This window comes from Lonchura striata, chromosome 1A, assembly GCF_050655825.1.
Source record: "Lonchura striata isolate lonStrDom1 chromosome 1A, ASM5065582v1, whole genome shotgun sequence".
Taxonomy (NCBI): domain Eukaryota; kingdom Metazoa; phylum Chordata; class Aves; order Passeriformes; family Estrildidae; genus Lonchura; species Lonchura striata.
This window is the reverse complement of record NC_140741.1, coordinates 56877835-56905833: the sequence shown is the minus strand read 5'-3', so window position 1 is coordinate 56905833 and position 27999 is coordinate 56877835. Positions and strand designations below refer to the sequence as shown.

Here is a 27999-nt window from a genome sequence, read left to right as displayed (position 1 = left end):
AAGAAGGAAACATTAGATGAAACTTAAATTTAGTTCAGACTGAGTTGAAGCCTTTCACACAATCACTTCCGGTGCAGTATTTGCAATGGAATGACTACATCATCCACAGGACTAATTTAGATTTTATTCTGGTATTTCTCAAATATAAAAAGTCAAAATTCTTACATCAATCTTTAAGGAAAATCCATGCAAGCAGGTCAAAATGTGTACAACTTAATTCCCTTTCCCCCCTCCCCCCCCAACCCCTTGCTTTCAGTTTTCACTTCACAAACCATGCTGGTAAGTAAACCAAGTGTCTGCTCCTCATGTTTCTTTTCACAGCATTGTTAATAGAACAATGCTAGGCTAAACCAGGGGTGCAGTAAGCACCAAAATAAGATTATTCACTTGAACAGCCTCTCTGCAATACCTCAGGATTTCTTGTGTTGAAAGCACATTCATTTTGCTTAATTCTGGCTCTGTGAGATTTTAAACTTTAAGGCTCTTTTTCTTTGATACCACCATAATGTAACTAATGAGAATCTCAAAACTATCAGCCAGGAAAAGCAGCAGTACAAAGTAGACTCTGACAATTGCAGATGACAACCTGTCTCTTCCCTTTTTCCTCTGGAGAACCAAATTGGATACATTGTACAGAATTTTTGGCATGAGAAAAATCCCAATTTTGCTTTGTTTGAAATAGGTTTGGCCCATCAAACTAGAGATTCATGTAAAAATGCTTCTAACATTTATATTGATAGGTAGTAGAAAAATTGTGGCCTTCCTATTCCAACCTTAAAACTCCTTTTGTTGGGAGTTTAGTGTCAGATTTCATTAGTACTGAAGCCATACTGCCATCCCTTTACTACAGTTGTTCCCTGTAGCAAAACTGAAGTGTCTTCAATTGACATCTGCGATACACAAAACATTCTCTTTGAAAGGGAGTAGAAGTCAAAGCAATAGAGCTTCATTCTGAAGGTTGCATAGAGACTGAAGAGATTTGTACAACAAATGCTGTTTAAAGGAAAAAAAAAAAAAATCTGTCTGGCACTACTGAACAGCTTAAATGTGTGTGACCAAAAATATTTATAGGCAATCGATTCTGAGTTTGTTAGCAACAGCAATACTGTACATTTTACATTATTATCAAATACATAATTCAAGAGTTACAAAATAAGATCATGCATTACCACTAAATCTCATACAAGCTTGGATTGATTTCATTCCAAGAATCTGAAATGGAGACAGAGCATTTTTTTTAATGTATAAAAATTCAAACTTTGGATTCTGTTTTAGCTTTCATGGATTTGATGTAATCTTGTTACAAGAAAACCTATACAAGTTTGCTCAATTTAAAGTGTTAAAATAACTACTGAACAAAAAATGTGAGCATTAAAGTGATCAAAAAAGGGAGCTAAATGTTTCTTTCTTTTAAAGGCAGCTTTGGAGCCAGAGGTCCCCTTCCACACCATGAGTATGATTTTAATAAAGATTAGACGTTCATTATGCTCAACCCCTCCTTCTCCTGTTTCATCTGGCAGAACAGTTTAGAGTAGTGAGCTCTGAGCAAATGGTATCCCAGTCCGGAACAGGATCAGTGTAAAATTAGGTGTACTCATGTGCGCACTACTGAAATAGCAGTGCTCCTACCCTGGCCTCCCACCTCATGGTTGAAAGGATGGACAAGCTATTGGAAATACTTCCACCTTTAGGTGCATCTAAACACTTGTGTGTTCTTTCCAGTTCTGGAAGTGACCTGGACTAGTGATGGAAAGTAGTGTCTACCCACTGCTTCAGAAGTCTTTAGCTTTGTGGCTCATGCCTCTTGTCAGTAGTATTTATGCCTCTTCAAAGACAGCAGCATTAAGAGATCAGATCATCTATCTCCCTAGTTTCACTGCATTTACATATGGCACAAGATTGTTTTTCAAGGAGTAACTTGTGGCAGGAACAATTTTTCCTAAAAAAGTGTAACAGCACAAAAAAATTCATAGCAGCACTTTACACAATTTGTGTTAAAAAAGTAGAAGTTAACCATTTGTGTATTGAGTAACAAAAGGTTTAAATTACATTTATTTTCCATTTTACACTCACTATTTACTAGTTGGACTATTTACAAAGGTTCAAATATTGTATAAGAGAATGAGCTTTACCCAGAATAAACTTCACATGTGAGGTAGTGGTCTACCTCGACCTGTTTTGGCTGGATATAAAGGAGGTACAGTTGGGTTTAAATCCTAGAAAAAAATTCTGAAGTAGGATGTTCATGTGAATTAGATTGTGTTCTTGTAGAAGAAACCATGCACACACACACATACAGAGAGAGTAATCCTATGGTAAAAACATTAAGACCAAAAGTGGATTTAGTTTTCATCTTCTTGGATGAAAAGCAAGAGAAATAATTAGAACAGGAAAGTTGTCAGCTGTACCTCATTTATTCCAACTACATTTTTACCAAGAGGCCAGCTTTTATTTGAAGAAGCTAAAGTAATTGATGTTTAAACAGAAGAACTGAATGATTTAAGAATTAACTTAAAATTGGGGGTTTCAGCACTCCTTGTAATAGGACAAAGGAGTATTATTTCTCTACTGGTGTAGTAGCTATCAACACTCCTGTCCTATAAGCACTGGAGGCAGCACTACTGGCTCCTGCAGGGCAAGGCACCTCAACACATGCTTACTAATAGACACCTCTGCAACATAAGGGTGCCCCTGGTTAAGTCTTACTTTCCTCCAAACATTTTTAAATTGCAGACTGCAGGAACACTATATGAGATGTTTCTAACTGAAGATAGAAGTTTTTTGAACCTGCAGTGTAATCACACCATGAATAAAACATGTATTTAAGGTTAAAAGGAAAAGGGGGAAGAAAGATCTACAATGCTTTTCACACAAATCTTCTGACAGCTCACTGGCTGACCAAGTGATGAAACTACAGTCTAGTGGATAGTTTTGGTAGCTGCAAGACAAAGTTCTTGTTCTTGCCCTAGTTATATGTTACATGAAGATTGCATAGGACAAGGCAACCTTTTGGATAGCTGAGGCAAGCAGTGCTTAGTGTTGGTATCCTTTGCTCTTGACAGGCTGAATGTGGTTTAGTGCTTTATGGTATCACCCTTGTGCAACTCTGTCTTCAACACATCCATTTACCCAAATACTGCCAGCTTAAGAGTCTTAGCACTTCATCTGTGGATACCAAATATGAGTTTAATATAAGACTATTTGCTCAAGCACTAACTACTGACTAAAACTCACAAGTTTTAAATAAGCTGAACACCACTGAGATGCATATTTTATTTTAGCAGATATGTAAATTTATAAATTTATATAGTCAAGTTTATTTTTATAGCCTATTAAGGCATCTTAAAAAAATCCCTATATGGCTTTGGTTTGCTGAAATACTACTTTACATTGTTAAAAGAAAAACATGTTCAAATAAATTTGACATTATGACACATTCACATATTTCACTTAGAACTGACAGTTATACAGATGCCTACATGTGATCACAGATGTCTCCTGTTGTGATGACATGAATAAAAAGGTAATCCAAATGTTTATCTCACAGTAGAGGGCAACCCAGAAGTCTGTGCAGAAGTGACATATAAGGAATTATTATCTGGAAGAGGGGGAACCACAGAGTTTCCATTAGTGGGCGAACAGCTCAGTTTCAGTTTTTCCAAGTATTCTGCATGAACAGGCTTGTGACACTGAAGGACCTTGATTGCATCTTCTACTTTAAACCATTCTCTTTTCCTTCCTAAATGAGTACAATCCACAAGAAAGAACAGAGTTATAAAATTTTAAACAGCACTACTAGTTGCTATCTAGTTATTTACTTTTTCTCAGTTCTTTGGAAGTTGAAGTTATCATGCAAAAGAGTGAAGGAAAAAGCCTTGAAAGAATTGATTAACGCAAGAGATTCACTCAAGCCTACTGAAATGCAATTCATAATAAAGCCTTTCAGATAACCCTCTTGAAGCACATTCTGGACAGAAACTCATATGACTCTCTATATGCTCCAAGAGCCAAATGTTGTCATGAGAGGAAAGTGTGATGTTATTTATATGACTTGATACTGCTGTCCTACATTGTACCTAGCAGAAAACCAGTCTTTAGACTGAACATGCATACATGAGAATGGCTTTCAAAATTTTAAAAGCCATGTTCCATACTCAGAGTCTCCATATGCATCCATATAAGGAGTTACTCAGGTTAGTTGTAAATTTAAAAAAATAGCATACCTTGTATCAGACATGTTTATATAAGTTTCAAGACTTTATTAAGATCAGATTAAGACCATCTCACTTTTACAAGTTAGTCCTTTAAAATGCAAAGACTCTGAAAATACATATAGGCAAGGTCAATGATGGTCTTGTTAAAAACTGAATTAATTCTATTTTTCATTTGGTTTTACAGCATTACAAGTACTGTGCTTGAACATACATAAACCACTTATTTAAGATCAAGGATGGTTTCAAAAACACCCTGGAGTACCAGACAGTAAAACATTATACTGTTTATGGAAAAAACAATTTGGCAGTATAAATTTGGCCTTTAAAAAATTACAATGTTTATTCTATCATAATGTTATAATAATTAGAGTATTCTAAGAATAAGAGTAACACTATGCTGGAAGCAACCCTAGTTATGTGTGTAATGAAGTGTGCAAGAATAGCATCCCTTGACTTCTTCTAGAACAGAATTAGTATTCCCCCTGAATTACACAAATTACTTCAGAAAAAATGAGAAGAGTTTGCTCACAGCATTTTTAGTAGTCGCACATAAGGACAGAGAATTAATTTACCTATATTAACTGAATCCTCCCAGTCTTCCAGTATTTCCGTCACAGTAAGAACATAAACGTACGTCCTATGTTTCCGATCCTGGTTCTGCTTGAATATTAGAAGTACAAGTTTAAATTCTCATTTAAATAACTTACAGACTTACCACAACTACAAGATCAGAAATTACTTACCTCTTAAGGATAGCTGCCAGCAAGCCTGGCTTTTAGTTTCACTAAACAAACATCTGTACTGATGAGACCCAAAATGATGGGAAAACAAAAGTTTTATTTGAAACAGCTCTTCTCTTTTACTAGATAAAAAAAACTCAACCAAACCAAAGACAATACAATTTTGAAGATTGTGAAATTCTGACCAAAATGTGTTCTTGGTCATCCAGCTAAATATTAGCAGTTGTCCACTAGTACTGCCCTAGATAAGTACCTTTTACATATATTGTAAATTACCACAGTATTCCACATTTGCTAAAACTATTTCCACAACACACTTCCGGGATGTGAAAGGTCATTAAAGAAAACCCAAATTCTTTTTGCAATATGGAACCACTGCATCATGTGGCCACGTCATCTACACAATGCTGGCTGTAAAGTTTCACTCTGTGAACAAGGCAAATTAAATAGTCTATGCCTGCAGTCATGCCAAATGCAAAAATCATTGCCACCTGCTCATCCAGTAGGTTTGCCATGATGGCAGCACTCACCACCTGTTTAGAAAGCAAGTGTTTTGTACAGGGCAGGTTAAACACAGTTTGACAGAGCTATCTGCTCAAGGCAAGGCCATTATGCTGCAGCCAGTCCATGTGAGGTTGGCATAGCCATTACTCCCTGCTTCTCCAGAGCAGACCAGTGGCAGTGTTTGAGGTGCTACCCAACCAATTAGAACATCCTTCCTCTTGGAGAACTCAGCTCCTAATAAAACCAGGACCATCTACAATTACAACTGTATTAAGAACCAAGAGATGTTATGGCCTACCTCACCTAATAAATGGCTGTAAGTAACCTTTCCTACTTAACTTTGTTTCACTACAAGCTTAATATAGTTTCGAACTGTTGTGCTTTACTAGGAAATAAAAATTCTCCAGGAATTCTTTGTCAGTATCACCATTAAATGAGATGCATATATTTATAACAAATATCCTTTCTGGTTGTAGTTCTAGAATAAGAGGACTCAGCAGCAGCATTTATTTGCATCTTCTCTTAGGTCCATCCCCAGGTCACAAGGTGTAGCCCCCTCAATGGTACTAACAGTAGTTTGTGGGGGCCTGTTGAGAAATTAAGTAGGGCCTTGTTTTAAGTTAGAAGTAACCTAGGAAAGTAAAACAACACCAATTTTCCTCTCTTCTGGTCTAGCTGGTGTAAATAGCTGCAGAAGAACATATACCTTAACTACCAAGGAATCATCATGCTTTGCAGCCCCTCTCTTAAGCCAACAACATGATCAGTTATCATGGGTTTTTTGGTCTGAGCTGGGAAATGAAGGATACTTTTGTAGACTGACCAGCAGAGTTAAAACATAGCCAAGTTTTTAATGTGTAGGATCATCCAGTTCAACCCAAACTCAAAACATACCAGAAAAATGTGAATAGTACTAACTACAAAGCTTCAGGAGTTACAGGAGCTTCTCTAATTGTGTCATGGCTTCCATACTTTGTGGATTTCTGTCTCAGGGTTCCTGAGGATCAGGGTGACCCCAAGAGAGATCCAAAAAGAGTCTTTGCTTCCCTAGCCCAAGCACAGTCAAATGAGGAGTCTTGGAATGTTTCCAATTGTGCTTTTTCAAGGTTGTTAATTTCCTCTTGTCTATAATATTTTCTCTGGCTAGCAAGGAGGCCATTACATTCTGTGTGCCCTCTCGGGCAGTGTTTACCTTTTATATCAAAAGTTACATATACTATGTTTACATTTATTACCAATACCTAACATTTATGTTGGACAGTGTGTCCCTACCTTAAACCAAGTGTCACTATCACAGTAAGACATGGAGGACAAGAAGGAGGAGAAAAAAGCTAGGGCACACCCAGATTCCTCCATCTTGTACCCCCTTCAACCCCATTCTAAAGATCCCAAAATTCAAATTTTCCACCTTGTGTTAGTTCAAATATCACATTACTAAAACTCTCGTGTCTTGTAATTCCTCATCCAGAGTTGACAGCTTTCCACAGGATAAAACTGAAGCCACATATGTTTTTGATTTCTTTCCAGGGTTTCTGAGACCCCTGCCAGGGTCTCGAGACAGCCAGGGGGATGTCCTGGACTCCGACAATACTTCACACAATGTGACACGTGGCTAAGTAATACTTCACATAGGAAATCCCTGTCAGGAATACACTGCCTATAAAAGCTGGGCAAAGATTTGTACCTGAGACTAAGGGACTTCCACTTAATATACAACACAAGATAGTAACACTGGATGTATTAGGAGCAGAAGACTCCTTTAAAACTACAGTCTGTTCCTGTCTAGAGCCTGAGCAGAAGTGGGCAACACCAGCACTAAAACAGAGCTCTAGCTAGCAGGTGTCCTTGCACTGTTGGTAGTTCAGAGTCTGATGTTATACCATCAAATAGATGTTTTGAGCTACATAGTTTGCTAAAGGTTGGATTTATCTGTTGCGCAAAGCCGTAGCCTTTTTTTAGTGAATTAAAGCCATAATGAAAACTCATATCCAGACTCATCAATTTACGTGTGTGAAAGATGACAAACTCAGCAAAATGTAACCAGGGAGGAAAAGTCAAAAGAGTGCCTCAAAAAAGGCTAGTGTAATGATTCAGAAATCCTAACTCTATGAATGGTTTGGCTTTTAGGAATTTTTTTTTTTTAACATCTAGATATTGCTCAAGTACTAATTTAATCTTTCCAGCAAAGGTCCAAAATGACCCAAGATTAGCTCAGCTGGTGAGTGTCTGGTGCTGGGTAACACCATGGTGCTGGGTTTGATCCCTGTACAAGGCCTTCACTTAAAAGTTGGACTTGATCTTTGTGGGTCCCTTCCAACTCAGAATATTCTGTGACTCTAGTATAAGTACTTTGAACTCTTCCTATTCAAATCTTCACAGACCACATAACACCTAAAGTCCCGTCTAATGCAGCAGATCCAGCAACACTGCAAAATTATAGGTAGGTAATACTTATGAACTTAAGTTTGATGTTGCAGCTTATCAGTTTTCACAAACAAAACATTGCTTTTAGAACTTAAAGGAAATAGCTCACCTCAAATATCCCAAGTAGTCTGCCTAGCTTTCCCTTTACTCCAGCCTACAAAACAAATAGGAGAAAGTGTTAGCATTTGATATTAATTAAAAAAAAAAAAGTATCTGTACCATCATCCTACATTAGCATACTCCTCATTATTAGGATTATTTCAGTAAGAGTTTTAACTTAAGTTTTAATTAGATAGAGCTGCACTAATTTTGGAGACCCTGGTTTTAGACGCTTTATGAGTATTAGAGTACAAAAGCTTGTCCTAATGAGTTGCTCAAAGAATCCATAAATCTTTCAAGGTTTCCATCCAGACCAAAATACTCTATTACTTACCACATTTTTAATGTACAGTACTTTATTAAATAGATAAATCATACCCAATAATGAAAAAATCCAGGAAAGTAGAAAGGACAAGGGAATTTCAAGTAGTATTAGAATTAATCTAAAGAAACAATAATTGACAATCCAGTGCTATTTTACACAGAAATTTAAGTTTTCAAAATACAATAATAAATTAAACTGTAGGTCATTGCAGCATAATGAATCTTGCAGCACAATGACTTCATGCATGCTGGTTTTCACATCAAAGTAGTTTTTGTCATGTAATATAAACCCGTAGTTTTTGTCATGTAATATAAACCCCAAATTTATATCTCCGATTCTCTGCAGTTTTGAACTCTTTTTCTAGCCAGTACAATTAAAAAAGGCTTTCAATTCAGTTTTACTCCAATATTTTAAAATAATCCCTGTATCAGCCTATGTTTTGTGATTTTTATCAATTCAGATAAGGTGGTCATTACGTTCTACTGAGACTAAGGTTTGCTTTTCCAAAAGTAATATACAATGTCTCTTCCAAGGGACATTGCTTGGGATCATCCATTAATTCTAAACAAAACTCAGTCCCTATGACTGACACAAAGGCATATGTTGCCTACTCGCAGACAAAGACATATTTAGATTGCTTTTGTCTTGCTATATAACCAATATTTAAAATAGGGCCTCTTAGTGCTAAGATGACATTTTCTAATTTTCAGTCTTTGCTTCTAGCCTTAGCCAAAGACAGGTATTGATGTCTTATGTCTTTATATAAAGGACCATATGGATCTTCATTACATTTTAATGAGTAACTGACAAATAACTGGACAGGATTTAGCAATAAGTCTAATCAAAGTCTTGAAGTGAATATTTTCTGTGACTGTCATTTTAAAGAAAGCAGACAGCTGGTGTTATTTATTAAGCCATTTTGATGAAGGAAGCCTGATCATAGCCTCTGCAAAATAATCAAGCCATTTTGCTTATCTAGAGCAAGAGCTAGAGCAAAAGTTAATACAAAACTACATACAATATTCAGTTTGTCTGCTATGATGGCCAAGATACCTGTTGGAGCTCATAAAGCTAAAACACACAACTGGACCTGATAGATAAGTGATTAAGTAGCACATTAATTAATAAAATGGCAGGCCCTTATTTTGGGCTGAAAGAGTAAGGTATGCCACAACAGACACTAAAGATTGCTTGTGTTTTATACTAGGTAATGAAAAAGCACTTATTCATGAAAAGTAGCATGCTGAAGAAATGTTTTTTACTGATCAGTCCTAATTTCCTCAGCATTACAGTATCACTTCCAGTGAGAGTGACAACTAACATTTAACACGTGGCAAAACCACCATGACCAGCTAAGTTTACTGATACTTAATAGCTTTCATAGAGAAGTTTCGTCAACTTATTGGTATCCCATAGTCACAATGTGAATTTATCAATGTTACTCTAAGTGGAATTTACTCAACACTTCCTCTTTTCTCCCTTTAAGCAAATCAATGGTTCAAACAAATACACTTTGCTGAGTAATTCTGAATGAAACTTATCAGAAGCACTCCATTAGATCATGTGTAAAAACTTGCCAAAGCTTGAAGTGAAGCTTGGTGCAACCAGATGTTGCTATGTAAGTGTGATTACTCTAACTGATGTGTAATTATTCTCTACTCAAATATACATGTTTCCAAAATGTAGCATCATGCCTGCAAACAGCAGTGTATTTTGAAAACCTCTACACTCAAAAGTGTAAAAAGGTAGTAGTTCAAAGGCTTGTGGTTTTCCTGAAAATATTGAACTGAATAGTGATTCAAAGTCTCAAGATTTTTTTCCTGAAAGTAATATTCGACTGAATAATCTTTATAGTTGAAAAAAGTTGGATTTGATAGTGATTTGAAGTGCTTTTACAAACAAAAATATTTCCATCAAGTTGTTTTCATAATGTGCTTCAAAATGTGTCAAATTTAAGTGCTAGAGGACCAAGAAGTACTTCATCCCCAGAATATCAAAAGCAGTTCCCCCTTACCCAATGGCAAGCTTCTAATCCAATGCAGTGGTTAAATTCTCAACTTTGAACCATTTTGCCTCACATAAAAACAATACTTCTTCCTTTGGCTTTTATATACCCACACCTGTTAAAATATGGTTCTTCAAGTAAACAGAATCCTATAAGTGTTTAAGGGCATCTAAATTTTGGGATAAAAGCTTGAAAAAACTCTAGCTTTCTTCTGACAGACAAACTGTTGAATTAAGTGCTATACTTTCCCAGAACAACTCTCTAAGGAAGTCTTGAGTACTCTGCAAATAGGACCTCAGATCTGAATCTTATGCATATATTTTACCATCAGTCTAAATCCAGCCACAAGAGAAACCTATCCACTTCATCCCACATCAGTCTGGCCTGGAGGTCATTCCTGTTCCAGCTGCAGAGGCTCTGCAGTCTCAGATGAGCGTCAGCCTCGCCTGTCTCCTGTAGATGGAGCCAGAGTCATGCTGCAGTTCAATCTCTAAGCGAACAGTTTACCAGGGCAGAAAGTTGCTTAAGATCTGAAAGATTTTAGTTATTTTTAACTCTGGTATCTGTAGGATAGCCAGAGTTAGCCATTTTTGTAGCCATTGTACAATTGTAGACAATTGTAGCAATTTTTTTGGCTACACTCCTGAAGGGATGGTGGCAAGACTACTCCGGCCCCATTTTTGCATACTTTTATAAAACAAAATAAGCGCTTGACTACATCTGCCTTAATCTTCCAGCTGAGAGTGTGCTTTATTTATTTCTGCAGTGTCTAACTAGTTCTAGTCTGTAGCACCCAGTCATATTTCAAATGTTAGATGCTCACTGGAGCTAATTCCTCTATTTCCTGTGAGAAGTCTTAGATGATATTACTGCCATTTTCACAGTTGCAGCAAATTAATCTTAAGGATCATCCTCTTCTTCTCAGAAACTACATCCACACAAGGTGGAGGGAAATTGCACCTTTTCTCATAGGCCTTTCAATACACTACTAAGACGAACAAAGCAAGAGTCTCTTTTTTGTGAGATGGAGCCAGAAAAGGGAGTGGTTCACAATTCACAGAAGAGCCCTATTTACAAGGCTGGGATTCATTGGCTTGCCACTCATTTGTATAATTTTTCTTTGAACAGTGCATGTGCAGACTTTCATCTTTCATGCTACGCAATTAAAGACAAAGCTCCAAATTCATTAATGGAGTATCTCCTCATTTAGATGAGGTTCAATAACTTTCTGGGATTGCTTTATTCTGTAACTTCATTTTGGTATTCTACTTGCTGGTTTGTAAAAGTTTATTGCATCCAAATAATTAAGGTAATTGTAAATTTCCAGTAACCTGTGAAATGTCAGACAACCTTAAATGAAACACTAAATATTCAGTAAAGATACAAAATCTATATCACTAACATGAACAGAATTGAAGAGTTAAAAAAAATCCCTGGAGTCATGTTCAAGGCAGACTATGAAACAACTACTATGCATGTACATTTCAATACAGAGATCTTTGAGTTGTAAAACATTCTAAATACTCTACTGTTGGTGTAGTTGAAGTAAGGCTATTTAAAGCCAGTGGGCTATCAACACTTCTACCATTAAGGAATGCCATTATAACTCCCACTATGAATTTATCAATTTTAATAAATTAATAGAAACACTGGGTCATGTTTAGTTTATGCATGACCCAATATTGAAGAAACATTTCAAACCAGCACCAGAAACCAGTGCTTTCTTTGAAGTTTATTCATTCACAAAACTCTTAACAGTTCACTGTACTGTAACCAGCTTGCCAGGTGACATTGACCTTAGTATAAAAATAGAAAGCACATTCACCTCTAGAAAGGTCAGTATGAATTTCCATGGCTCAAACCCTTAAATACCACTCTTTTTTTCTTTAAAAATGGCACTTGGCAATCTCATGGAAGCATACAAAATTTAGCTGGTAGCTGAAGAATAGTTTACTTTAAGCCATGAGCTTCTAAGGCTGATCAGCTATGCAAGCTAAAATACCCCAGAAATTCTGAGGGAGTAGAGCAAGTGTTACCAAATTATTTTTGCCTATTAAACCCCCTAGTCTGTGAAAACTCTTCATGCATTTGCAAGCACAGCTCAAAGCTGAATGTGGCTGCAATTTTATACTGTACTCCAAAATACCATAAAAACACAGTTCTTTCAAGATCATCCATTCTTCACCACCAAAGAAAAAACCCCAAACATATGACTACAGTTTAGTCAGCTCCAATTTAACATGGAGATGATGCTTTATGATCCTTCACCTTGGATTATACCCCAGATCAGATCAGCAATTAAAATTACAAGCATTCCTAAGAACACTGAGCAGAGGACTGGCTACCCATGAACTCGTGGCAGTGGGAAGACAAGACTTTCCCTAGAGGTGTTACTACTGCTTGGAAGCCCAAATCTTTGCTGAGCCATTGCTAGAATCCAAACTCATTGCTCCTTTCAAATGGACTGTACTCTGTGGCTGAGTATGTCTTGTGTAGGTCAAAATGAGCTCCTCCAGCAAAACTGAACACAGTCTGGGACAAACACTTTTGATTCAGCGAGGTTTATTCATGCTTGAACCTTGCTGCAGGAAGGCTGCTGAGAGCAGCAAATAGTGAACCAGTCTGTTCCCCAAGGAAAATGGGAGAAGGGTCACTCAATCACAGCTCACACATCTCATTTTGACACTGAATAGCAGGCACTGTTTGGTGCAGGTCACATCTATATCGAGTTCCTAAGCCTCAACATCACAACAAAACCAGTCTTAAGGGTAAGCAAGATAAACTGCCAAAGAGCATAGCTAATAGGAAAAAAAACACTTTATAAATACTAATCAGCAACAATATTATTGTGTTTTGGGAATAGGAAAATGGGATGAGAAAACTGGTTAAGTCTAGTAGAAACTTGTAGTTCACTTACCAGAATGCATCCAATTTATTAAAAATCTTATCCCTTCTATTTAAAAGTCTGATATTTTTTCTTGCAGTTTTACTTGGTTTAGTAAAAACTAACCTATTGGTTTAGACATAGTTGTTAGATATTGAAGAAACACTTAATATTTTTCACAGTATTCCTAGGAAAAATAAACAGCAAATGAAACCTCAGAATTCTGAATTTGAAATTTAAGTGTTGTAGTATAGGGAAATTGCATGAATTCATCATGACTTAAAGTTCTGTTTTGCCCAGTCATGGGGGCAGAGATAGAAAGGCAGACTATAACCATAGTGCTTTATTTATAGATAAGCAGCCATAAATGTATGAATTCTCAACTGCTCAGATAGATCAGTTTCTAATCTATTTAGTTTGAAATGTCCTCAAAGGTCTGTTGATTTCTTGTTCTTATGCAGCTACATGTTAATGTTTAGTTTACCTTCATTCTGTTCTAAAAGACCTGCAAGTCAAACATTTTCTTCACGAACACAGAAATGTTACACTACTATGTCATTTGGCATAATGTCACAGTTCTACTTCCAGTACTTGTTTATAAAGGCAGACAAAAATTTAGCTACGAAATGAAAGACGAAGCTAAGTTGATTAGTTCAGCTCACCACACTATACCCCAATTCTAATACAAAGACGTGCAGTTCTTTCAATTTCACAACCACAAAGGTCTCAGTCAAATACTGGATAAAGGAGGCAGTTCCCTCCTCCTTCTTGGCTCCCATCTGAAGACAACAGCAGCAAAAATCAGCTGGATTTTTTGCTTCGTTTTGTTTTTGTTACCTCTTCATACACCTCTCTCACAGCTGCTCCCCCCGGCTCTTCTTCTGGTTCCATTCCTCCACCTGGTACAATCCACTGATCTGGGTATCGGCTACTGCTTACCAACAGCACCTATAAATAATTGCAAGTGACTGTTAAATGCAGCTCACAAGTCAGGAATCTCACTACTATCTGCTTTTTCATCAATATACTGATTCAGAAACAAAACATAACAGGCAAGCAGGAGTTGGAAAAAGAGGAAAACAGTTATCATCCAATCTGTTTTATAAAACTAAGTCAAGACAATGCCATGACAATTTCTTTGTACAAATGCTTTTCTTGGATGCTTAGACACAATGTGGAAAATACAGAATAATGTGCACAGGAGTGAAGGCATACAAAAATCTAATAACAATATTTTCCAGAACTAAGTCTTCAAATCATGTAGATGGTAAGTGTGAAAACCAAGACATTTTCATCACACAAAAGTTAAACTAATTCTTCTAGAATGGCATTTTCTGGCTAAAAACAGACCCTCGAAAATATTTCTAATTTTTAGTCAGAAACAAGCTTCTTTTTAGTTACTTAAGTGTTATGTTAACATGACATTCTTACACTATTGCATAATGAAATACAGTGAGAGTACTTCATTGGCCCTTGTCCAGTTTGGTTTTTTTTAAATATTTATGTAAGAGGAAAAAGCACAACACATTGAATTTAATTTCTGAATGTAAATTTTTTTCCCCAAGATGCTTTAATTTCACTTAATTTGACTCTAACCTGGTTCTGTCATTGATACACACCAATTTAAAACCCCCTGTCTATAAGACCTACTTTTGGTAATATTCAGAGCAGAGAAGATGTTAGCTACTTCTCCAACAAACTATACCTTGTATTTGGAGTAATTTTGCAGTAGAAGATTATGAAGATAAGACCTTGATTCAGGACCACTTGGAGATAAGCAGTTTAACTTCTATTTGAGACATGTCCAAGTTACCAAAACATACTTGGTCATCTGTGTAGTAAAAGGCTTCCTATTCTAGGCATTACTTACATAAACCCTACCCTGAAGTCAAAGGACAACTATGGGGAGTAAAAGAACAGGTTCAGTGCTCGAATCTTGAAAAGCAATTAAAAGACTAGAACAAGAACCTCAAGTCTAAAGGTTGTAGTTTTAACTGATGCCAGACAACTGAAGTGACCATCCCAGCCCTCACCTTTATGGACTTCAAACTTAGCCCCTGTTGGCTTAAATAGGAAAATGATCCTCTGATGACAGTAACAAGGATATGATTACCACTTATACTTTGTCCCTTTGGCACTCATGGAAATAGGTTGTAAGCTCACCTACAGGAACTAGGAATATAATTCAGATGACTGCATACTTTGTGAATGCAGCGATATGTGTGCATAGTGAGGTGCACCTGGAAGAGCCTTATCTGACAGATACTGTCTTGCAATGTTTATCTTAATGTGCAGTCAAGATTCGTACAGTGGAAAATTCTTTAGGATAGGACTAATTTCCCCAAAGTTTTTTCCTGTGCTAAGCAAGGACTATAGCAGAGACATGATTTAGTACAGAAGCATTCTTAGAATCTGATCTAAATGTTCATGTTTTCAGTCAACTCAGGTATTTTACTCAGCTATCTAAAAACCTAAGAATATTCAGCAAAATCAATAAAGTTAGACACAAATGCATCTCAACTTCATCTTTACAGCCAAAGGTTTTGGTATCCTAGGATCATTTGACATAAACAAAAGATTCACACAGCATACACAGCTCTACTAAAAGTAATTTTTGAAAATGTTTTTGAACAATTAGGTGGAGCACCTGTATCACTACAAAGAACCACTTTAAACAGAGCTTAAAGAGCAATTTTAAAAATCAAGTTATGAATTCACTTCTGAGTTCCAGATATAAGCATTAAACATAATTTTCTGCTGATGAAACTAGCACTCAATCCAGTCATATGAAAGCTAGCAACAATAATAAACAAGAGGATGATTATCATTGAATCATTCCCATCTTGGTAGAACAATTTAAAATCAGCATTCATTGCTTAGTTAAGGCTAAACATAAAACTCTTAATCATTACTATGGGAGAAATCAGGTTGCTCATTCTGGCAGTGTAGTGTAAGGCCAGGATTTTTTAATACATTATATATATTAGTTGACTACTTTTAATCTGATCAATAGACTATTAAGTGGGGTTTGTACATATATTAGCTTTAAATTACCCTTTTAAAAAGAAGAAACAAATACATCTAGCAAGTAATCAACATTAAAAGACATCAACTCTTGTAGATAAGCTTTACAGCTATATATTCAATAAACTCCCAAGTGTTACAGCCTGGGAATTAATTTTAGCAACTATCCAAACCTCCACTAAGCCTGAAACTGAAGTATTTTCTCAAACATCTTTGCCTCTATGCTTTATTCTTCTGTGATTTCACTGCTTTTACAGTCTGAATCCAAGGGATCACACTCAGATATATCCCTGACATCTTCAGATGCACCATTTTTTTTATCCATTAATACATGAAGCCACTAGGGCATGAGGCATCCATCCTGAGGTAATACTATCAAAAATGTACTTGGTGTTAATCAGATTCAACAAACAAAAAGACCTGATAGCTAGCACTTGCAGGATTGTGTGGTAAGGCTGAAAAACATTCCACAAAATTTTTCAGCATTGCATCAAGCAGTCTTCCATGTTTTTGGTTTTTTTGTATGTTGTCTTTCATTCCATGTAGTTTTGAGGCATTTCCATCTGTAAGTGGCCAGAAGATACATCCTCCAGTACTAAATGAAGAGGCTGTAAATATAAATGTGATTTAACTATGAAGACACCAAAAACCTGTGGTTGGTTGACACTGCACTCACATGCCAAGAGAGGTGCAAAAATCAGCAGCAAAAATGCAGCAATTCACTTCTCTTAATAGAAGATAAGCAAAGTAGGAGAAATATGATCTAGGTTGTCTGGACAATCCAGTCTTTTCTGAGGAGGCTCATGGTCAAGCAGATTACAATAGTCTATTGGAAAAGACTGCAGAATCTCACACACCTCTATTTTTTCTCGTTTAGGCACACTAAATTTTACACCAAAACCCCATTAGGCTCACAAGAAAAAAAACCAAAAGTACTTCCTCTGGAAAGAAGTCTGTGTTCTGTATCCCCAGATGCAGAAAATGGACTAAGATTTTGAGTTGCATTACTTGCTAGTGGTCGCTGCCTTTCCCATGTCTCTTAAGACTTACTGTTGATAACTCTTGTTCAAAAAAGGTACAGAGTATTGCTTGTCTAGTTATACAACTGAGTTTATCTCACAAAGATACTGTAATGCTGCCAATTGAAGAAGTAAAGCTGCGAAGCTCAGCTAACAGGAAACAAAAGAAAAATTCTTCCATTAAGCATTACCAGCCAAGTTTCACCTCACTTCCAAGTCCAGGAATAGAAATGACCTTTGAGTGTAGTGCAGAGGAAAAACTGCTAGCCAGACTGCTTGTAATAAGCACCTATCAATACACATAACCATAATATGGTTAACAAAACGGGTTATTACAAGGCAGGTGGCATCATGGGACTTGGTAAGTATAAATGCTAAGCTTGCAGACAAACAACTAAAGATTTCTAAAGATACTGAAGTTTTGGCCTCTTTAGTGTTCTTAAGTCAAAATCACTCATGAAACAGTTAGTAGCCCTGTATTCCAGAAGACCAAAATGGCAACAGCTCAGAGTAATACATTTTTTTCATATTAAGCACTAGAGAGGTAGAAGATTGTTTAAGTTTATATAATTGCTTTCTATTTTTCTTAACTTAAGGACATGATACCTTACCAAAATAATTGTATTAAAAAACAATTTACATAAAAAAGCAAGGATAAAGTTTAAATTAGCTAGGGAAAATCCCCTTAGCTGGATTCTTCAGACTTTAAAATGAGGTGATCCCGAACTTGAAAATACACCATTCCAATTTCACAATAATTATTTTTTGTTAAGAATTGATGACAATTATTTGTCAGATATCTTTAAGTTCTCCATTCCCAGCCTAATCCCATCTATTCCTGTCTTTCCTACTGCACACCCCATTTTCATTGCTCCCACTACTCCACTAGCTGTTAAACTTGATGTTTGAATTACCTGATGGAGATAGCCAAGTCTGCCCTTTTTTATAGCAAGGCTGGCAGTTAAAAAGAGCCATTTCCAAGAGAAAAGGAATCAACCCCTCAGTCTCAAAAGACTGCTGAGCATTTGTGACTCAGCTGCAAAGAACGTAACACTGCTCAGGTGTACTGCTCAGAAGACAGGTGCATGGAAGCCAAAGGATTCAGCTCCCAAACTCTACAAAGGTGAGTACACACAAATCGTTTCAGAAGATTTAAACTGGTCAGAGTATAAGAAAGATCATTAAGGCATTAAAAAGTACCTCTCAGGTACAAAACAGTGTCAAATGTTGCTAGATGTACTGTGTATTTTCACAGGCATCAGAAACATTAAAAGGATAAAACAACTACGCCTACTTTGAGAAAAAATACAGGACCCACTCTGATAGAAGTTAATAGAATTTAACACACTCAGTATGGAAACTCAGCCTACACAGCTGGTCTGCTAAAGTTACAAGCACCTGAAAGAGTCAGAAAGATGGTTTAATCCTAATACAGCCAAAAGGGTCAGTCAAGCCCTATGATTTGTTTAAAACCAGCCATAAGCAGATGCTCAGGGAAGAATACAAACAGGAAGTGCTTTATTACTCCCTAGCATTTTCAACCTCCAATTGTTTTCACCTCAGGAGCTTCCTTAAAAGCACTAGGGAACAACTTTGAATGCTGCAACACAGGAACACTATTGAGAAGCAAGGAAAAGCACCTCTTACAAACACTGGATCAAATTTGCAGAATTAACTGTATAATCTTTTAGGCAAAAGCACACATCTTAGATATATATACCTGCTACTGTAGTTAGAGATTTCCTTTATCTAACACTTTTTTTTCTATTTTAAGAATCACTGCCTCATTTTAGTAGTTCGAAACAGTTTTGCAGTTCCCCTATAGGTTAATGTGGTATCCTTGTCCTAGAATGCCATTGCCTTTTGGCAATGAGGTTGGAAAATGCAGCTTTAAACCTTACCACAGCAATGCTACATAGGCAGCATTTTGTAAGGAACATTTGCCTTCCTGAAAAGATCCTCAGGAGAGTGACTGCTTATAGTCTTCATTTGTTACTGCAATAATTTTCAAAATTATTTTATTTTTTTAAACATGGAGAAATAACATGCACAAAGTTATTGTAAAGTAATAACAAAACCATAGGATCAGACTGGACAGCATTTTAAGAGCTAATTAAAATCAAGGCTGCAACACCTTTACTTTCCCTCTAACACCGGGCTAGTGAGTTTAGGAAGCTGATCTGGATGAAAAGTAGATTCCCCAGGAAAACTTTGTCCAGCCTGCACACACAACACCCATCAGTACACAGCTATTGAAGGGGCAGTGCTGCACAAACTGGGGCAGAAAGGCACCACTGCAGCCTCCCGATTTCAAATGAGCCTGTACCAATCCAAGAGCCTCTAGCAAAGTACTTTAAGGACCACAGATTGAAAAGCAGTCCCCAGCTATGGCAGAGGTTATAAAAGAAGATTTAGCCTCACTGAACAGCAGGAGCTAGCACAACAGCAGAGGAATGGCTAACTAGCAGTACATTAATCCTAATGCTCATTAATTTGAGCACAGACTTTGAATGCATCTCAGAAAACTGGGCTCTGTCTACACAATATATTAAAGCCTGAAATATCCTCCCAACTTTAAGATCACTTTTCAAAGCAGCTACACAGCATCTGGATACCAGTCAGTGCTACTTTACCCCCATTCTGAAGACTAATGGTAAAGAAATATGGGTATAATTATATAATACTCCAGAATTTGATCTGGAAACTATTTTTCCTTTGAGATCTTCTAACTTAAAGGCTATATGGCGAAAAGGAGAGACATGTCAGCTTTTTTCAGAAGAAGTTTTGCTTTTGACTTGCAATTACAGTTGTAATATTTCATAAGTTGTATTTCATATTAAATTCAAATATTTGGCTAACATGTTATAGTGACACAGAATTTTAGTGTCTCCCTCTGGCTATTTACACATACTTCATTTTGTTCTTTGGCTAAAGTGTTCATATCAGGAAAAGAACAGCTCTGTACTACTATGGCATGCCAGTCAGAACACATTTCTTCACATAAAGGGACTCAAGTCACCTGTAGCATTCGATCTCCTGAGCTTTAGCATGCTTTGGAAAAATAGATGTGACAGGTCTCACAGTGTGATGAAGAGTGCAGATCTTACACCCAGACATATGAGAAAAGGAGATCCTGAAGAAAAACAAACCTGCAGAAAGAAGAAACTTCTCACAAGTGCCTATAAAAGAAGTTTTACTTCTCACGCTGGGCCAGTTCTCGAATGCACTATACATAACAGCCTTCCTCCCTCATGCTTGCTAATGCAGACCAGGGGAGAAATCACAATTTCAGGTAGCACAGGAAAAGCTAAATTAATATTCCTGCCTATTTCTTTTTAACTTGAATCCATGTCCTAATCTCAAGCAGGAGAACTGGGCCTTTACTGGTTACTCAGCAACATAATCTGTTTGACTAAGGGATCAGCTTCCAAGCACTTGTCAGAAACAAGAGCTCCAAGTCTTTGAGAACTGTTCAGCTGCAGGTAAAGATTTGACAATGTTATTTCCTGACAAGGACCAGTTACCTTTTAGCCTTTTCTATCTTTGAGATACATCTTTGAAGACAAAAATTTGTTTTAAAGTATTTACATTTGTAGCACTGGTTTCACCGAAGAAGTCAAAAAGCTACCAAATTAAAGTAAGCTTTTCAAGAGTTCTACAAATAAGACTGGAAAAAAAATATGCATCAACCTATGGTCTGTGAACTCACATATCTACAAAAGATATTTTTAAAAACACATCTACAAATTCTAGCTAGAGATAGGAATGCATATTTGTGTGTATATAGGCATATATATATCTAGCTAAGATATTTATGTATTTCTGAAGAAGTTGACACTATGCTATTTCACAGTAACTTGGAAGTTTTGAGCCCCACTGAGTTAACTGAAGCAATACAAATAGGATTTAATCTGGTGGCAAAGTTTCTAAGTAAACTTAGGATGGTGCAAGTAAACTCAAAGTATATTTTTTTTCAAGTACCTTAACATAAATATAACTGGCTCAAAAAGAGAGCATCTTCAAAACAAGGCAAAAAGTGCTTTGTTACAGGACATCTTAGCCTGATGTTATACAAGTACAGCCATATTTCCTTCTCCCCTCAGCCCAGCCCTCTTTCAGCAACTATCAACCCCATTAAATATATCCATATGGCATAGACAAGTATACCCACAGGTATGAGAAAATATAACTGAGGTTTCAAAATAAACACCTCATGGTTGACCAATGTCAGTATCTGAAGACTTATCAATGAAGATTGAAGATTTCTGCCATGGTAGACAGTTGAATTCCCAGTCTCACTAAATCTGCAGGCTTCCACTGCTGGCAAGTAGTTGGAATTTGTCAAAAAATATTCCAGCAGAAAACAAGGTGCATATGCCATGCCTGCAGAAAGCTGCTTTTCTGTGGACATAATAAACACCAGTGTCTTGTATCCAGAGTTGGTTACCTGACATAACTCTTACCACAGCAACCTAACATTCAATTTTTCTTAATACAAGCTTTAACCCCATATGAGCCTGCAGGGATACGCTACAAGCAAACACTGCCTCTGTAGACACATCATAAAGAGCTATTTTGGAAGCTTTTTATAGGTCTTGATTTTTTAAACAATACCCTTTTCTACAGCATGCAGATCATAGAGTCATGGAATGGTTTAGGGTGGAAGGGACCTTTAAAGATCATCTGGTAGTTCCAGCCCCCCTGACACAGGCAGGAACATGTTCCACTAGACCAGATTGTTCATCCCACCTGGCTGATAATGTCCAAGTGTCAAGAAAATGCTGAGGAAAAGCTAAGACAGCAATCAGCCTACTAATTACTCTTCCTGTCCATTAGCAGGGCAGGGACACAAAACAGAGAAAATAAAAGCCACAGTATGCTTGAAATCCATAGTGAAGTGTGCGTTCTCTGGCATTTAAAATACACCTGTATTCTATCAGACCATCATAATGCAAGGTAGGTAACCCTATGGAGACCATGCCAGCCTTACATAAGGTGCCATGGTCATACTCCAAGTATTTTGAAAGCACACATTATTTGTGTGTTTACACCTGAGAGCTCTACACTGAAGGATAAAGAAACCAAATGAAAAATTCCATGTCAAGTATGGACATATTTCATGACTCTGCAAGTTTATTTACAATAATTCCTAGAACACTCCATTTTGCCAGGGTAGCCAGGTGATACTTCTGGGCCCTGGTTTTATGGATCAAGTTGCATAAAAAAAGGTCTTTTCAGCTTTCAGACCATTTAGACCAATGCACATAAAAATAACATTTTGCCTTTTTCTTTAATAAAACCACTGCTAATACAAAGCAACATCTGTACAAAACTAAGGAACACTATTTAAAAAAATGATTAAACTATGACCACCACAACAAGACGTTAAGAATGCTTAATCTATCTTGACATTCATAAAGTTATTAAATCAGACCAAAAAGGAGCTAACACTAAGAGCTTATAATTTTTACTCAAGAACAAGATAAATAATTCACATGCAAGTGTATGCCCTGCTACAGAGGGGAAAAAAAATATCTACACTTCCTGTAGGTGTGTAACAATACATTTTTCTTCACTACTGTCTCAATATTTTAAAAACCCCTTCCCATCTGTTTTCATCTGATGTACAAGGCTGAACAACAAATGCAAAATTAAAAATTGAAAAGCTTGACTTTTTTTGCATATGAAACTATTTTAGGTCTACCACTAACAACTGCTGACTGAACACTAGAGCTTTCAGTACCATATTTGATTACATAAAGCACTGTTACAGATACCAAAGTAATTAGAATGCACTCAAAGTTTATATTCAAGACACTTAAAAATAACTACTCATTTATTTGTATAAGATGTAGTTGATGGAAAAAAATTAAATTAGATTTTAAAATTATTTCAGTTACTCAAATTGCTACCAAAATTATGTTTATTACTCTTTGCTCCTGCTGCTTTAAAGGTGTGCCTTGCTCTCTGCATTGAAAAGTAAGAATGCCCTTGCATAACAGGAGGGTTTTTATGTAAAACTACTGTTTACAGAACACCGACTACATAAACAATTCCAACCTGTGGAAGCTGTCAAGAGGGTTCTCCTGCAGGCTTGTTCTAAAGCTGCCATCCACTCCCAGTTGCTCAAGAGAAACTTGCATTTCCTCCCAGACAAATCTGCCAGCCCATCCCTGCCTGCTGAATGCCATCAGCTTTTTGCACACACCTACCAGCTTCTTGTTTGTTCAAAGCAAAAATGCTGCACCCCCCACGCACTGCATACCCACACAGCCTTGTTTCTTTTTTTTTTTTGTGGGATTTCTCCTACTTCATTTCCAGGATGATTTTTCTTTCAAAGGGCAGATAGTCCCTGCAATTAGTGGTTTATTTCCTTACAGAACAAAAAGAACCAGCACTTCAGCTCATATCCAGCCATCCTGCTCACTTCTTCAGCCCAAATGACAGCAGTAAGACCAAAACAGACAACACTTCAATGACAGTACGCTAAGGGACCACCTTCTTTAACACCGCAAAACCCTCAAAGCTACTGGGCACTTTACTTAGCTATTTGGGTTTCCTCCTTTTTAAAGGATTTTTTTTTTAAATCATACACTATGGCAGCATGAAGAAAACAAAATCTAAACCAAAATGGACTGTATAGCACTAAATTTTTCTGTGTGGAGGCAGTTGAAGATGAAGAAACGCAGATTCGCAGAGTGGTGCAGCTGAACAACTATCAGTCATCCCGGATAGAGGTTTTCAGGTGCAGTATCAGCTCAAAGCAGAAACATTTGATGGCTGCAAGACTGCAGGGAAGCCCAGTTTGCAGCCTGTAACACTCAAGAGAACTGACTCCACAATTTTAAGCCTGGCAGCAAGGAGTGGCAAATCCAGCAGTAAGTCTAATTGGACAGGGTGCTGGAGCTGGGAAGTAGAAGTTTGGTGTCTGTATTTCAAACTGCATGCAGGAACCACCAGGCTGAATTTTGCCCCACCAGTATTCTACAGCACACCTATGTTTCAAATTGAGAAATAAAGAAGCAAACTGGAACTCAGTGTAAACAGTTGTGTAATAATAAAACAAACAGATGTATAATGAAGCGTGAGGGATGGGTTTGACCAGTCTTTTTCCATTGATGTGTTACTTCACTGTGCATAAAACTCAGCTAACATCAGTAACATCAACGAGGTTGCAAAGGCAGCAAAAGAAGTGCAGTATGGATAAGAAATCGATCAGAAAGCCATAACAAGCAGATTTTGCTAGATGAACAATAGAGATATTAAATGTTCTAGTGACTTGTCCAATTTTTGTCAATGGGCACAAAAAGCTGTTACTGAACATGCCTGAGTCTTTAGTAAAGATGAAGCATCCTGAAGTCATGGTATCAACAGGGGACAACCACATGAAGTTGCAGAAGAAGGATCATCTTCAGGTAAGAACACTGCTGTGCATTTCTGGTACAAGTTTAGAGTTCATGAGGTGGCAACAAGTAAGAGACTTAGATATCACCAGAAAACACAAGGTGACTACACAACAGCTTTACAATCACAGTAGAAATGGGTCCTATGACATTTTTTCTGGTATAGCTAGAGAAGTGTTAGTAACCTTTTACACAGCACAGCATAATCTCCATCTAAAGCAAGTGTCACTGACATTAAAAAATACACTTGCCAAATGAAAGGAGATGTAAGAGCTACCATGATGACCAAAAGAGAAAATTGTTTTTAAGAGAAGATGATTTAAGACTTAAAGTTCATAAAAAATGCTAAGAAAGGAACACCTGCTATTCTACAGATATGTCAGACAACTAAGTGCAAGAAAGGAGAAAAAAAAGCTTAAGTTCAGCTATAACTGGCATGGGACAAGCCTTTTGGACAGTCAGAATGGAAGTAGAAAGAAAGGTTAATTCTAAGACATGTATCACAAGATTGCTATACTCATTCCTCCAGATAGAACCTAATCAGATGAAAAATAAAACTAATTTAGTCTTGGCAGAAAGTATCTCCAGAAAAAAAAAAGCTGAGATTTGGATTTGCTTTTAAGACTCCTAAAAAGAAATGTATTCTTAAAAATTGTTTTCAGTTGTTGACTCTATTTTCTCAACTCCAATGTCAAGCAACTCTTTGCTTATCCTGCAAGTCAAAATAACTATGAAAACTATTCTATCCTATAGTTCCCCTCCACCCCCACCTCCCAATAACTTCCAGAGGAGTCTCCTGTTCCCTTCTTCTCTAGCCATCGAGATACCACCCTTGTGTTCCTTTCCTGCAGAAGTTACCCTACACTTAAAGCACCCTGGAGATGTAGCTTTGCTGAAAATTGGTGGTGCAATCTCTAAAGACTTGGAAAAGAAACACTGAAGACATTTACATGGAATAGACCAACACAAAAACTACCTGGATAACAGTGTTCAAGAAGACAGAAGCAAGCCTCAAACACCCAATTTGGGGAACATGGCTGGTGACTGAAGTCAATCACAAACAGCTACCAGGCATCAAACTTCTAAGGAATAGATTCTGTACTGATACAGAGGAAGCTGCACTTGGGAAACAGCTCCTAAGCAAGTTCAAGCTGTTGGCACTGCTTTCCTGGAAATGACCTGTCAGAAAGCAATTTTAACTGTTTCCACACACATAATCTATGTCCTAAATCTGATGTTTCCCATTCACTTCATCCTCAAGTATCTACCTGCATGATGCCAAAGCCCGGCCTCATGCCAGCAACACAGGTACTCCATCCAGAATTGCACAAGGAACTGCAGTGCAATAATGGTCGGTACCCACTCTTCTTACACAGCCCAGCAAAGCTGCTACTATCGTCCTTAGCCTCGAAGGATGTTATTATGCACAAACTATATTCTGAAGCAGCCAGTGATTTCACTGGATGCAAGACTGAAAGAGAATGACAAGAAATTGCACCAGGAAACGAAAATGAGCAGAAACCACTGACAAAGGTGACCCTAACCATGAATTTCTAACCACAGTTGGTGCAAAATCTGTAACAGTGGCTCAGGTGTTCAAATAAGTCTGAGCTGGAGTAGCATCCAAAAATTAATATTAAAGTTCCATAAATGGTGAAGTACGTTGGACTGTCAGAGACCAAAGAAAAGCTGTAACCCATAACAAGACCTTGCAAGATTCCTGCTGGGTGCCTTTCTCCCTCATACTAGTAAAAACTCATCAGCATGGTCCCAAAGTTATATTTATACCACAAAGGAAATAATTTTTTTTTTGCTTAAACCCAAGTGACTGTATTTTGAGATCAGGCCTCTTCCCACTGCATTATATTTACGTAGATGACGTTTAAGGAAAACATATGCTGTACTGATAGCTTGAGAAGGACACCAGCATCTTCCAGCATATAAATAAAAGCAGAAAAAAATCCCAAACTCTAACCTTTATAGTTATTTAATGGCTGCTAAGCAAGAAAATGAAAACAGAAATGGCAGAAGGGTATGCTTCCAGCCCGAGACGATCTGAAAACGCATTGTGCAATGAAACCATCAGTCGAGCTCCCAGATAACGGGCAGTGCCATTGACCTTGGCTCGGAACACGGGACAACTTTGTTGCCACCTCCCGACTCTGCTGCAACATAAAATTCCGGGGGAGCGCTACCCACAACAACGAGAGCCGCAGCAACAACTCTCCGGCTCCCGAGCTCGTTCACAAACTATTTCTAAGCTCCATTTTACTCTTTCCGTGGGGAAACCAGGTGTTCCAAGCACAGGCTTTTCTTTATCGCACGCAAGCGGGGCAGGAGGTTCGCCTTCAGGATGACACACCAGCCCTGCCCTCCACGCGCCATTATACGTTAGCCGGTTTTCCGCGTGTCACGGGCACACAGAAGATAACCCCGGAGCACCAGCCGGTGTCCCGGCCCATCCCGCCCCGCCCGGAGAGCTCGGTCTCCCCTCTCCCTCCTGTCCCTCCCGGTGCCGCGGGGCGCCGGGGCCGCGCACAAAGGCAGCGCCGCGCACGTGGGCGCGCCCCGCCGCCCCAAGATGGTGAGCGAGAGGCGCCCGCCCCGCCCCCGGCACCGCTCGGACCCGCACGGCCCGGGGGCCGCCCGGGGTCCGCCCGGAACCCGCGCAGCCGCGCCGTGCCGCCCCTGCCGGCTCTCGCGGTGGCGGGAGCCCCGGCACGACCGTGCGCGCTGGGGTCGTCCCCCGGGAGGCGCCCGCGCCCCACGGCCAGACAAAGGGATGCGGCAGCGGCGGGGCCGGCGCAACGGGAACCGCGACCGGGCCGGCGGAACGGGAACCGCGGCCGGGCCGGGCCGGCGCCCCCGCCCCACGTGCTCGGCGGGCTCACCTCGTCCTCCCGCTCGCTGCGGAAGCACAGGCACGCCGCCCGCTTCTTGTAGCCCTCCCGGTCGTACGTCCGCGTCTGGTTCGGCTTGAATTTCATCATAGAGGCGGTGACACGCGGGCTGCCCCCGGCCGCCGCCGCCACGGGTCCTCTCTGTGAGCGCCGCCGCCGCGCCCCTGGGACACCGGCGCGGGGTCCCCGCTCGGGAGCGGGGCTAGAAGAAGGCCAGTCCCAGCCGCTGTCACAACAGCGTCGCGCCGCCTCTGCCGCTGGTGGTGCCGCCGCCCCGGGAGCTGCGCCGCGCCATGGAGGCTCTCCCGGCGCCCCGAGCCGCCGCCGCCCGCCCGCGGCGGCCGCCCCTGCGCACCCACTATTTAACCGTAACGCGCATTCCTGCGCCCGCCGCGCCGCTCCGCGCAGGCGCCGGCCGGGGCGGGGCGGGGCAGGGCGGGGCGCGGGGGGCGAGGCGC

General features: G+C 38.8%; 1 protein-coding gene across 2 annotated transcripts; it reads right to left on the bottom strand.

Annotated features, from left to right (window-relative positions):
- Window positions 1-104: 104 nt before the first annotated feature.
- Window positions 105-27877, bottom strand: NUDT4 (nudix hydrolase 4). Of its 2 annotated transcripts, none has more exons than XM_021527991.4 (5): window positions 27533-27877; window positions 14033-14143; window positions 7992-8036; window positions 4787-4874; window positions 105-3739 (listed from the first exon to the last, which is right to left on the bottom strand). In XM_021527991.4, the coding sequence occupies exons 1-5, from the start codon at window positions 27629-27631 to the stop codon at window positions 3537-3539; spliced, it is 546 nt and encodes a 181-aa protein (XP_021383666.1). In that variant the 5' UTR covers window positions 27632-27877; the 3' UTR covers window positions 105-3536. The 2 variants fall into 2 exon arrangements, with proteins under 2 accessions (XP_021383666.1, XP_021383667.1); XM_021527992.4 differs by having other exon boundaries at window positions 4787-4871.
- Between the last annotated feature and the right edge of the window lie 122 nt (window positions 27878-27999).

Bases quoted from the DNA above. Each gene is read 5' to 3' on its own strand.
- NUDT4 (XM_021527991.4), bottom strand. From the start codon at position 27,631: ATGATGAAATTCAAGCCGAACCAGACGCGGACGTACGACCGGGAGGGC. The intron at 8,037-14,032 runs GTAACAAAAACA...TTTGTTTTGTAG, and splicing joins TGAGAGAGGTGTATGAAGAG to GCTGGAGTAAAGGGAAAGCT. The intron at 3,740-4,786 runs GTAAATTAATTC...GTACTCATTTAG, and splicing joins GGAGGATTCAGTTAATATAG to GAAGGAAAAGAGAATGGTTT.